Here is a 12,298-nt window from a genome sequence, read left to right as displayed (position 1 = left end):
AAATATTGCAGTTCACCTGCTGAAACACATTTTTTTTTCTTTGTAGAAAATGTTACAAGCTTTGAAATAAAACTAGGGAAACCTCTCCTACATCGGAAGAGAGCAGTACTGTGTCAATATTTTTAAGATAACAACCTAATAAATAATTCTTCGCCTGTCACCTAAGTTTACAGCAGTCAGGGAAAATCAACTGCCATATCAACTGTTATACTACAATATACCTCGCTGCTCGGTGAGCATTGGAGAAGACAACGTGGGTCTGAATACCCTATGACTTTATACCAGTGTCAGACAAAAGAGCGAGATGACTTAAGAGGGTAGAATGTGCGAAGGAGGATGCAGGAGAGCAGGAAGATAGGATAGTAGGAGGATAGAAGAGCCAAACATGACAAGGAAGTGTGATGTTACCTTCCAGGAACCGTATTCATGAAGCGAGGTGAACCCACTACCTGTGTGTAAAATGGGGAAATCGAGGAAAAACGCCTTGTCATTCTGACAGACAGTCAAGACTTCAGATTGTTATGTTATTTTGTTTTTATGTTATTTTGTCTCTGGTTTATGAATACGGTCTAAGCTTACATCCTTGAAGTCTGCACGCTGCTATAGAAGTACATACACAATAATGCTAGCCATTATTTACTCGGGACAACGACTTGTACGTTTTGGTATCTGTCTAACGATGACTTTTGGTTCCTTCTTTCTGTCTGTATTTTTTTAAATTAAAAAAACACCTCACCTTTATCTTGAGTTATGAAAAAGAGATAATTGAGAGGCATTTGTAATGGCCCGGTTATATTTATTGGAAGGTGAGAATTTCTTGAGAGTCTGTTGATGCGAAGTGTATGCCCAGCAGGTCTTCATGCTATGGACAACATGGACAGCATAAACAACCATTGAATATTACTGTGTTAGAATGCATGGATATCAAACATGCAGCTGTACACGCAAGAAGACAAATGATGTCTATCAAGAGCACCGAAGAGGAATCTTACGAAACGAAGCGAGTAGGCCGACACAACACAGGGCAGTAGGAGAGAACAGTACAAGAAAGAATGCATGGATTCTGTAAAAAGTTGAACAGAGTTGAACATCGTTCAATTTCGGGCCCGATCTTTTCTATTTTCGCCAACACTTACGTGCAAGTTGCAGGCGGATACAGTTAGCTGGCAGACTGACTCTAATTGTTTCCTCCGTCCCTCCAGGAGGGGAGCTCACTTTGTGTGGGTGAGTGTTAGAGAGAGAGAGAGGAGGGAGGCAAATACACCTTCCACAACGGTTTAGTGTTAGCAGTCATCAGACAAGACTACCGATTGTTGTAGTCGTGAACTCAAGTACTAGCGAATGTTGTGAAACTGCAGAAAAGTAAAGAATCGTGTTTGAGTCTCGCATGTCCGCCAGGAATCTGGCAACACGCGCAGGACGGCGTCTGGAAACTTCTAGATGATTTCCACTTGGAATGTTCTCGACATTCCCTGAAATAACTCTGGTGACGAAGGAACGCCGACGGTACGGCCGATTCCATTGACGGACAGGTGGCGCTGTATACGTGGGAGTCGCCCGGCAGGTGGCGCTTACTCATTCTGATACTTCTTCCTGAGAGAAGGAGAGAGAGAAAAAAAAAAAAAAAACAAAACACACCGCAAGAAGAGCATGTTGCATCCTCATGGGCCTGGTTCTTGCTGCTGTCAATCGCATTTCGTAACGTGCCATTTCTGAGAGAACCTGATTTTTTTTTTTAATCCCAAAGAACATGAATAGAGGCGGTGAGTGTTTGTGTGTGTTGCTGCTCTGTGTCTGTGTCCATGATTGTCTACAAGTGCGTTCAAGAGGTGATGAGATGTTCATTCTTCTCATATTCTGAACACGGTGCTTGTCTTATGATAAAACTGTTCAGGTCTTGATTATTCTTTATCGACCCGTATATAATACATATTTAATGCTGAGGTCACTGAGTGCGGGACTTTAGGTGCTATACATATTTAAAGTAATCATTATGGAAGATTTTGACAACTGCATCAATTTTATCCTGTCTTTTCAAAACACAAAGTCCTATTCTGGTGAACTAAGGGAAAGCACCTGCTTGAACCGTATGACGGATACCTCTCCACCCTTTGTGAATATTCAGCCGGGCGATACCTGCAGCAGTAAAGATTCTTACTACAATGCCGAGACAGCGAACAGACATAAATAAATCAATTCATAAAATAAAACCTACTACACCGTGAGGCAGGCAAGATAACCTACACTGAGGGGAGGAGGGCATCTGTTTAGTGACCCCGAGGACGAGGTCAGCGTCGGTGCTCCGCGGAGTCGTTGCCAGGTCGCGCACGTGAGCCATCAGGTCACAGAGATGCATGCACATCAAGGGCATGGAGGAGGCGGATTGCAATGCGTTTACTCACAGCGCGCGGGGCACGGGGAATGAGAGTAGTGGGTCTCGTGCCCTGACTTCCTCCTATAAAAGGCTTTCATACGAAGGATTTGTTTCAAGAAGATGGAGAGACAAAAAAAAAAAAAAGCCTCGGCAAAAAAAAAAAAAAAAAAAAGAAACAAGGTCTGGAGTCGGCTCTCTGTTTCAGGAAGGATATAAAGGGGTAAATATGTTAAACTACACGGTTGTAATTGAGAAATTTAAACTGATGTTATATAAAATATAATTGTAAATAGTATACATATATTTCATTCTCCCTTTTCCAACGACACATACGCAAATGCATGAACACAAAAACGCTGGAGTTTTTTTGTAGTGTGCACAGAACTTTACAAGAAAGTAGGATACTTATACAATCTCTCGAGTACACACACACATTCAGCAGAAGTAAAGAACTAACCTTGCGACAATTAACTGATTGAAGAGTGCTAGCCAGCCAGATGCTAGAATTTGAACGCTTAAACAAGGGAGGTAAATCCTGCTAATGGTAACTCGACCAAGACAAGCGTAGTTATCGGCCTTTAAATTTCAGTGCTCTGCATGGTGAACACTTCAACTACACAAGCTGACAATAGAACGTGAACCCCTTCGGCCCTCAACACCATTTTCAGTGCAACATGTCTAAAATGAGTTCTTCCGATTGTACTGGTTACTGATTTATGCGTTAGATCAGCCGTAAACATGCTTACAAAACCAGCCGTTCAGAGAAACCTTTCAACACACCTATGTCAACGATTGTTAAAGCATCGCTCCAACAACAACAACATCAAAAGATGATAATCGCGGATCGGCTACCCGCTGCTCTCACCCAGTTTTGGATTGGATTTTCATGGATCAAAGTACAACAAGAAAAAAGAATAAAGTCTAGATTTATGCCACGGCATTGGGATAATAATATTCCTGACGAGTATTAATTGTCATTTCTGTCAAGCATTAAGACTTTTTGACTAATTCACGTGGTTTTATCGAAAGTCTTTTACTTCATGCCAGGGAGCACTCCACTATCACTCCTGTCAGCAGCGTATAAAGAGCATTTTAACCTCACGTGACCTTGTACTGTTAGAAAAGAAATAACTATCTGTAATAAATATATAAATAGAAGTATCCTAATGTGATGTTATGAAAATGATTTATGATTTTCCCATTCACCTGTTTTAGAACAGAAGACTCGCAAAAACAGCAAATGGCGCCTGACAACAATCATAAATACAGTAAGCGTCTGCGAGCAACATCACATTTTTGTATATCATATACATGTAATATCATTTATACCTTTTTTGGTCCTAGCCACTGGCAGGGAGAGGAAAGCAATAGTTGAAACAGATTCCATAACAGCTGGCATGTTGACAAATATATTCTTTCCTGGGGTCGCGTATGAACACGCACACACATACAGAGATCCCATTTGATAAGGAAGAAAAGAGAAAAAAAAAGCAAACAAATAAAGGATCGAGCACTTGTGTGTTTATCCCCATGCCTCTCTTTACCTTTCTCACTCTCACCTACATATACCCATCAACCTGACTCACAAATAGGATAAACATGAATCCGGCAAGGTGGGAAAATGCGATAACAGAGCTGAAAACAGGATGTCAGCCATGACACTACTGCGATGAAGTCAGGTACAAAGATGTCACAGCGCCTCCGCGGTCAAAGGGTCAGGATTAAGAACTGTGTCATGCCCGGGTCATGTCTAACATTCAACATCGCGAAGGTCATCCATCTTCACCCTCACGAGGTCAGCATGAGGAGGCTGCCGCTTCAGAGAATAAATGTGTTGCTGTGGACAAGTCGCCCTTTACTCAGAAGAGACGGTGTGACAGACACAACCGGACGCGCTCCCCTCTCCACCCCGAGCAGGGCGAGACCTCCGGGGCTTTTTCTGAATGCTTAATTACCTGCACCCCCTGCTTATTACTGGGGTGGGAGGACAGTCTCAGGGCGAAGTGGAGACGACAACATGACGGATACACGGTCAACATCTCGGTGCGTGGCGTTACAGGATGACGTGGTGATGAATGGGTGGCTGAGGTCGCTGCACTTCCTTTTTCACGGGAAAAACGGATTTTGCATCGTTTTCGCGTGAAGTCAGTCGCTGACACAAAGGTATTTCGGTCGTAATGAATACCACACAGAATTTCGAGTAAACCGGGTATAAACATACTTGAAGTAGGTTAGACAATTAATTAGCAATGAGTAGAGCGGTGCCACGGCTGCGTTTCAGGGAACTGTTGGTGGTTGAAAGTCTCAAGGTCGCTGACTGAAAACGGTAGATAGCAGGATTTTCCTTCTGCTATAATTTTATCTTTTCTAGTAATCTAGATACATTCTAGATACATCTTCTCATAAACATATATTTTACAGACTCCAAACAGTTGTTTGGCTATGATTTGTATAGGAGCACAACATATTTTTCGAGCACCTGATTACACAAGGTAGACTGTGGTCATGAGGACAGCAGTGCCAGGCAGGCTGGGATTGTACACTTTACAAAGTATTAACATACCATAGCCAAAACACATCTTGACCAAACAGACATTGACAGAGCAGGCTGATAATCTTGTACGACCCGCAAATGATGTTATAATTATACATATCAAAATGGACCTTGGAGGAAAAAGGCTCCCCCTCCCTGTTCTAAACACACCTTTTAACAAACGGCTACTGACAAAACTGATGTTTTACTACACTTGTGGAGGGGGAGGGAAGAAGTCAACATTTCCTTTGACATTCACAATCTATGATCAAGATAAGTTTCACAATTTCTTAACACAGAAAAGTATTTATTAGATTATTTAATTGTGTCAAAGTCATTTTCTGACAGGTGTTGTCAAAGTAAAACAGAAACTATGATATAATGATGACCTAGAGTGCCTCTCGGGATTTTCTTTAATAAATATAACTTAAAATATAAAAGTGTGAGGGGCACTCTTACAAATATTTAATTGTTAACTTTCTTTCATTAATGACCTCATCAACGAATAGATAACTCTGAGATGAAGAAATCCCAAGTGAAAAGTTTACGAGTTTTACGATTGCTGTTGTTTTCGGAATAAAGCATTGACCATCGCAGTATCCCAACCCAGTAAGTCCAGGTCCGGTCATTGGCTCAGTGCTTGAAGGAGTCGCTCGGAGACACAGTCATTGTTCATTGCTTATTCCTGAACTAATTCGCTGTCAACACAATTTCTTTCATATAATTTCTGGCAAGTGTACTGGGCATCTTCCATGTTGCTGATTAATGAAGGCTGTGCAGACAGATTAAACTATGTTCGTGTGCTTGGTGGAAGTTGGTGCCGTCGTGTAGGGGGCTACTATGAGGTCACTTGAAGCTCACGAAACAGAAAGTAAAACAGAAAGACTTTTTAAGTCGGACACAGATGGCTGCACACGCGACTACGTGGCCAAGTATCTACGTGTTCGTATTCCACAATGTAAGGGTTGTTTACAGGATGTTTACAGACGAGAAGGATGTGCAGTTACGAGTGTCGGTGGTCGGTGGTCGGTGGTGGCGAGCTCAGTAGCAGTAACGCCAAAGGTTGTAGTAGTTGACTGCAGTTGTCATGACGACGGTCTGACTGCACGAGGCGGAGTGTTTGTACAGTGAACACCTCTCAGCTCGCTTGTCGTACCCGTAGACGTTACACGTTGTCTCCTCTGAACACATCTGAGCACACCTCAGCAGGCTGGCGGAAGGAACTTGAAACAGTTGGCAAAGATCTGTCAGGGTGGGGCTGACCACCCGAGTGCTGGTTGTCTTGGCAGGGACTGAAAACATGAGCGAAAAATATTAAAACGTTGGGTGTGAAACAAAGCAGATACAAAACATTTCGTACAAAATCATATTGAATTTCTGTATGTGTGCAGTAGTGGTAATCCTTTGAACAATCAGTTCTTTGTTGTCCACTAAACTCACTAAGCTGGATGCTGGAGACACAATGAGAATTAAATTGGACCATATGTGAGGCAGAAAGTGGGAGACAAGCAATATACGTACAGAAAAGTGTAACATCATATGTGTACAAACACACATATATGTTTTATAAGTGTTTTAAACCTCTGCATGTGTATTTTGTACTTAAAACATCCTCTGTATGTGTATATATATATGTGTATATATTGTATTCGTGGTGTGTATGTGTAAGTAGTAGACATTTTAAAGCTTGGAGAGACATTGTCGGTCTCAGACCGATGACAAAGGACGAGGACCAAAGGGTGGCCATGGACGTACCGTAGGGTCTCTCACACAGGGCCAGGTAGAGGTTGGTACACGGGTGGTCAGCCAGGAGGTGGCGGGTGTATGCAGTGGCTTGCAGGTAGTTTTTCACCAGCCGGACACAGTCGCCGCTGTTGTTGGGTTCTCCGGGTACCCACATGGAGCTGTTGACCGGCGTCCCGTCCGGCCAGACATTCAGCGGATCTGATGTAAGATTTGATCACAGGCTTACAGGTATGAGGGGTCTGTTACCTTTTCCAAATAACTGAGCTTTGTTTGCTACAAAACACTATTTCACTTCTCCTGCTCTCAATCTATATATCAACTATCAAACATTCACAAGACAAAATGTATTAAACTTTTCTAGTCTAATTAGTACCAAACATTCCCATGCACAATCTTATTATTATGATAAGTAGTAGCATCTGAGGCCATTTGGCTTTCATCTATTGTCACACAGACGGTGCAGTGCTGTGTTCTCCCTGCTTTGTTGTCATGCAGACCCTAAACACTTTAATCTGTTACAAGATGCTACACCTTCATTTTCTATCGTTCACTGTTGTAATCAGTTAAACTGTTTTGATGTTCTTGCAAGAAAGAAATAGAAATCTTCCGTGATACTTGTTTCCGCTGAATACTATCGCAGTGTTCCCGCAGTTCATCAAGCACCAAACCAACACAGAATAAGAAAACATTTCAATTTGTGACTAATAAATATGATTACAGGTTGACCGTTTGACAGTATTGTATCGATGGATTTGCTTTCTTTCCGGCAGCTTGTAAACACATTGTGTGTTTATTAAAAAGCATTCTGCAATCTGTCCTGTAAACAGCAGTCTGTCTCATTAGTTCTGTGGAACTGTGGTGTCCATGGAAACAATCACAACCTGCTTACAGCTTTTCAAATGAATTGAGCAAGCTGAGAGCAGCTGCTGCAACATCATTCATTATCTTAAATGACATTTTATAGACAAGACATTTGCTTGTTATGAGTGTCGCCATGAGCTTGAACATGGCGCTACACAAGTTACTTGAGTGAGATGAGACATCCATCAGACAGACATCAGGCATCAGACATCACACATCCATCAGACAGACATCACACAGACATCAGACAGACATCAGACAGACATCAGACATCAGACAGACATCAGACAGACATCACACAGACATCAGACAGACATCAGACAGACATCACACAGACATCAGACAGACATCAGACAGACATCACACAGACATCAGACATCAGACATCAGACATCAGACAGACATCACACAGACATCAGACAGACATCAGACAGACATCACACAGACATCAGACAGACATCAGACATCAGACATCAGACAGACATCACACAGACATCAGACAGACATCACACATCAGACATCAGACAGACATCAGACATCACACAGACATCAGACAGACATCAGACAGACACACAGAGGTGAGGGGAACACACCTGTTGTGTAAGTTCGTTGCAGGTGAACCCACACCTCTGGCGCAGTGGCGATGAAGTCTGTGACGGTGACGTACTCGCTCATCGTCTCCAGCGTCACCAAGCGGCTGTGAAGTGACCGGCAGGTGGCGCTTGCGTTGTCGAACGTCTGCGTGACGTTGTGGAGGTAGTAGCACGACTCGCTCGTCTGTAGCCACTGGGAGGCTGGGACACACAGGAACTCACAGTCACAAACATTTTGTAATAAAACTGATTCGGAAAGAAAACAATTTGCAGTATTAAAAATGAATCTCATCGAGCGTGTAATCGACGAGAGAATATTATACATTACAGGTTCTATTCTTCATTTTTTATTTTTTGGGAAGAAAATTAAACACGCTTAAATAATAAAAATACTTCCTTCGTATTGACACATAAAGGGGCACAAATTCATCTGGCATACAAACTCACCAGCATTTACACCGATATTTACCTACAAGTGAACTGAAATTATTGTATTATTTATCCAGAAATAAGGCCAGCAACGGTCAACCCTGTCTTTGGAAGAGGTTTGATGCCCCACCACCTTTACAACCTCAATCAATTCTTATTTGGAAGAAATGTAGTTTAAGCCTGAAGATCTCTGTGTAAACAACCTATTTATAAATCATGAAACAACAACAATAAGGAAGCTCAGTGCACGGGCTGCAGAGTTCACCGGAAGACAGCGGAGGTGAAAACACAAACATTGAAAATAAGGAGAAACTGTTTGATTCACAGCAAGCGCTTTCTTTTTTTTTCTTCTTTCTTTCTTCTTTCTTTCTTTCTTTCTTTCTTTCTTTCTTTCTACAACAGAATGTTCAGGTAGCAGCTAGCAGGACTGACATAATCCAGAGTGACATGCACGTGCAATGGAATATCGACTGACGTCAGATATGTCACGTGATAATGGAGGCCCGCAGAAACACTCGTTTCCCTGCACGTGTCTGGCTTGTCATCTCGCGTTACGTAATCGCCAAAGTGGCTCAGTAATTGTCGTGAGACCGCTGTAACCATATCACAACAGACTGAGAGACTCGACATGGAAATACACGAACAGCCTGCTGCTCACCTTTGAGAGGTTGAAATATTGATGGAGGCAACACAGTGGCAGCTTTATGACAGTCTCGTCTCACGTGGTTTGTTTTACTCACAGGTGATTATTGTTTAGTCACAGGTGATTTCTGTTTCAGTCACAAGTACTAAATTGTGGCTGATAAACATCCTATTTCCGCTTCCTTTTCAAATTATTTTAAAGGCATAGTAGAGACCAAAAAGGTCAGGCATTTTGCGCCGTAAGTAAATAAGCTTCTGTCGTCTAGACAACAGCCATTAGTAGAACTGAAAGCATGTTAATTAAGGGTGTCACTAAGTAGAGGATTATATTGACCTTCTATCGATGCTTGATGGCTCTGAGTCCGGAAATGAGAATGTTGGCTAAAGCTAAGTCAATAACCGTGCACTGTGTCACAGCTGTCATTCTATCATGACAATTTTGTTTGTTTGGCACAATTTTCAACTTCGCTGATTGCAATTTGACAAGACTCGGTATTTCTTTTGTTTTCTTTTGTATGTTTTTACTTAATTGGTTGTAGCTTCCGTTCTTCGGAGCACTGCAGCAAGCGGAAGCTACCCCGAAGCATCATAAAACCTTCCCGACATTCCGCATCCTGACTTCCGGCTGGCTATTTTGTTCTTACACAGGAAGGCTTTTTAGTGGGCAAGCAGCTCGATAGACTGATGTAGGATGCTGTGCTCTCAGCTCGCCATCCTTTGGTGTGTCCAGTGCTCACACGAAAGATCGCCACACAAACACTTTTTGAAAAGAAGCGAGAACAAGAGCAAGCCCATAATGCATTACTCTGGTATCGGAAAAGTCTTGTCTGTAATACTTCAGGGAGAATGTTTTCCTTCCCCAACCCCATAAAAATGAAATGACTAGAAGAGATTATTACAGGTATCGTACAGGTGCTTACTTCATGCTAAAATAATGTTACTTCATTTTTATTTTTTTATTATTATTATTTTTTTTTTTTGTTATTTAAAAGCCCAAAATGTGAGAGAACATTTTCAGCATGGATGGCCTTAGAGCAAAGCATTGCCTACCAAAACTGATTTAGACTGAAACATGGCCAGAAAGAATGTTTTTCTTTCTCCCTGTTCTATATGCCTGTTCACCTTCATTTTAAGAGCAGCTTACACACAATGAGAGTTTAATAATAATAATAATAATAATAATAATAATAATAATAATAATAATAATAACAACAACAACAACAATAATTAGCGTATGCTCTTAGCACCTGAGACAAAAACGAGACATGGACAACGTACGAAGGACAGAAGGATGAACTACTAAAAGACAAATAAACCGAAAAGAGGAATCGGATAACATGAACTGAAGGTATCGTGGTTCTGTAGAGGAAGACGAGTCCTTGTAACTGTGTATCAAACCCTAAAAATGTTTAGATGATATTAAAACACCCCAAGAAAATGAAATTTTACAAATGTGTAGATGTCAGTAAGTTCCAGGAATTCATATTCGAGACCATACACGACTTTGTATTTTTTTCACTTGATGAACAAAGACTGACTGAAAAATTAGTCTCCGTCGTAGCCTTGTACTCAACATTATGATTTACTTATTTTGATTTTACGTGTTTAATACGTTCATTTACGGTGTTAATAGCTTTGACGATTGTCTCTGACTGTTGACACGACCTCACCTACATCCTCCTCTCTACAAACAAGTAACCCTGTCTTACCTCCCACAGTCACCACTGAAGTCAGAGTCAGCGTCCACCACCGCACCATGTTCACCCACTCCATCGCAGTCCTGCCACCAGCGCCTCCAGAAAGCTCGGATCCTAGACCATAATATTCCTCCCACAAAGTTCTTGAGTTTTCTGTGATCATTGATTATCGCAAGGTACAACGATACACCACACACAGTCCCCGATACGTATCTTTTTAATCAGACATAGACCTTTATTTCTAATCCATCGGAAACGACCAAAGAATATATCTCAGCGCCAGTCTGTGTAATGTTTTAAAAGTTTTCAGAATGCTGGGCAATACGACTATTCCTTCTGTCAAGTTTAATTTAATAGAGAATTACTTCAATAATAAAAACAAGGATATGTGGTAGACTGTTATATCGAGCAGCGGCGGTAGGAAGAGTGGGCTGATGGTCTGTATACATCACTTCAGATGGTCACAATGCCACCAGTCATAGTGTTGACCTTTCCTGACCTGGCACAGAGAAGCGTAGATAGACTCAAACACGACAACATAGTCTCATTGAAACAACAGATGATCAATGGACTCAGCAGGAGTCACAGTCTGAAAAAAAACCCTAGTCCGAACAGCCACATTAAAAGTGATGAAATAAATTTACTCACAAAATTAATTATTTTAAAATGTTTACATTTCACAGACGAATGAGTCTCGCAACCCGTTCACTCTCCCAACGATTTTTTCACAAAAGAACAACGATTGCCTGAAGCTGCCCAGGTCCTGTGTAATAGCGGCCTGGTTACAGGACTCTCACAAGACAACAACAGCAAAACACCATGAATTATTAATAATATTGGTGGTACTGTCAAACTCAAGATTTTCGATTGTTCTCTTTTCCGAAAGAGAGGAGAGCATTTTCCTTTTTTTTTTTATTTTTTATTTTTTTACTCGATTAAAAAGTTGCTATAATCGTTGGCTTACCATGTATGATGTTGAACAGTTTCACTATTGTTGTGTTGTCATTTCTAGAGATGTAAGAAGTGGGTGCAGGACTGCAGGGTCACCCAACATGTGGACTGTGCTCTCTGCTCTCACCATTTGGAGCCAAGACATTTCATGAACCCTTGAACAAGCACAAGGTCTGGTGTTCAGTTCCGACCATGTCTGATGTACGGAATCCACCGGCACCGCTGACTGTAAGAAGACTATCACAGCGAAATGATATTTCAACAAAAGGAGCAAGTGAAAGAAAAGAAAAACGAATAAGACGAGATAAAAGATGTAAATACTACAAGTAGTAAAATTTGCGTGAACCAAACTTCCAAGGTTCATCAGTTGCATTTAGCACATGGCTGCCTGCACAACCTGAAGAATGCTGTAAATAAAGCTGGACAACAGTGGACAATTTATTTAAAATCGTTCAAAATCATTTCAAAAATGT

At 41.5% G+C, this 12,298-nt stretch overlaps 1 protein-coding gene across 1 annotated transcript; it reads right to left on the bottom strand.

Moving 5' to 3' along the window:
• Positions 1–1,787: 1,787 nt before the first annotated feature.
• Positions 1,788–11,086, bottom strand: LOC112560908 (low affinity immunoglobulin epsilon Fc receptor-like). Its single transcript, XM_025233019.1, has 4 exons — positions 10,887–11,086; positions 8,107–8,307; positions 6,663–6,851; positions 1,788–6,199 (listed from the first exon to the last, which is right to left on the bottom strand). Exons 1-4 carry the CDS (start codon positions 11,035–11,037, stop codon positions 5,949–5,951), a joined length of 792 nt encoding a protein of 263 aa, XP_025088804.1. The 5' UTR covers positions 11,038–11,086; the 3' UTR covers positions 1,788–5,948.
• Between the last annotated feature and the right edge of the window lie 1,212 nt (positions 11,087–12,298).

The sequence above is a fragment of the Pomacea canaliculata genome, linkage group LG3, assembly GCF_003073045.1.
Source record: "Pomacea canaliculata isolate SZHN2017 linkage group LG3, ASM307304v1, whole genome shotgun sequence".
NCBI classification, from domain to species: domain Eukaryota; kingdom Metazoa; phylum Mollusca; class Gastropoda; order Architaenioglossa; family Ampullariidae; genus Pomacea; species Pomacea canaliculata.
Note: the sequence above shows the minus strand (reverse complement) of the source record. Positions and strands in the feature narration are given on the sequence as shown.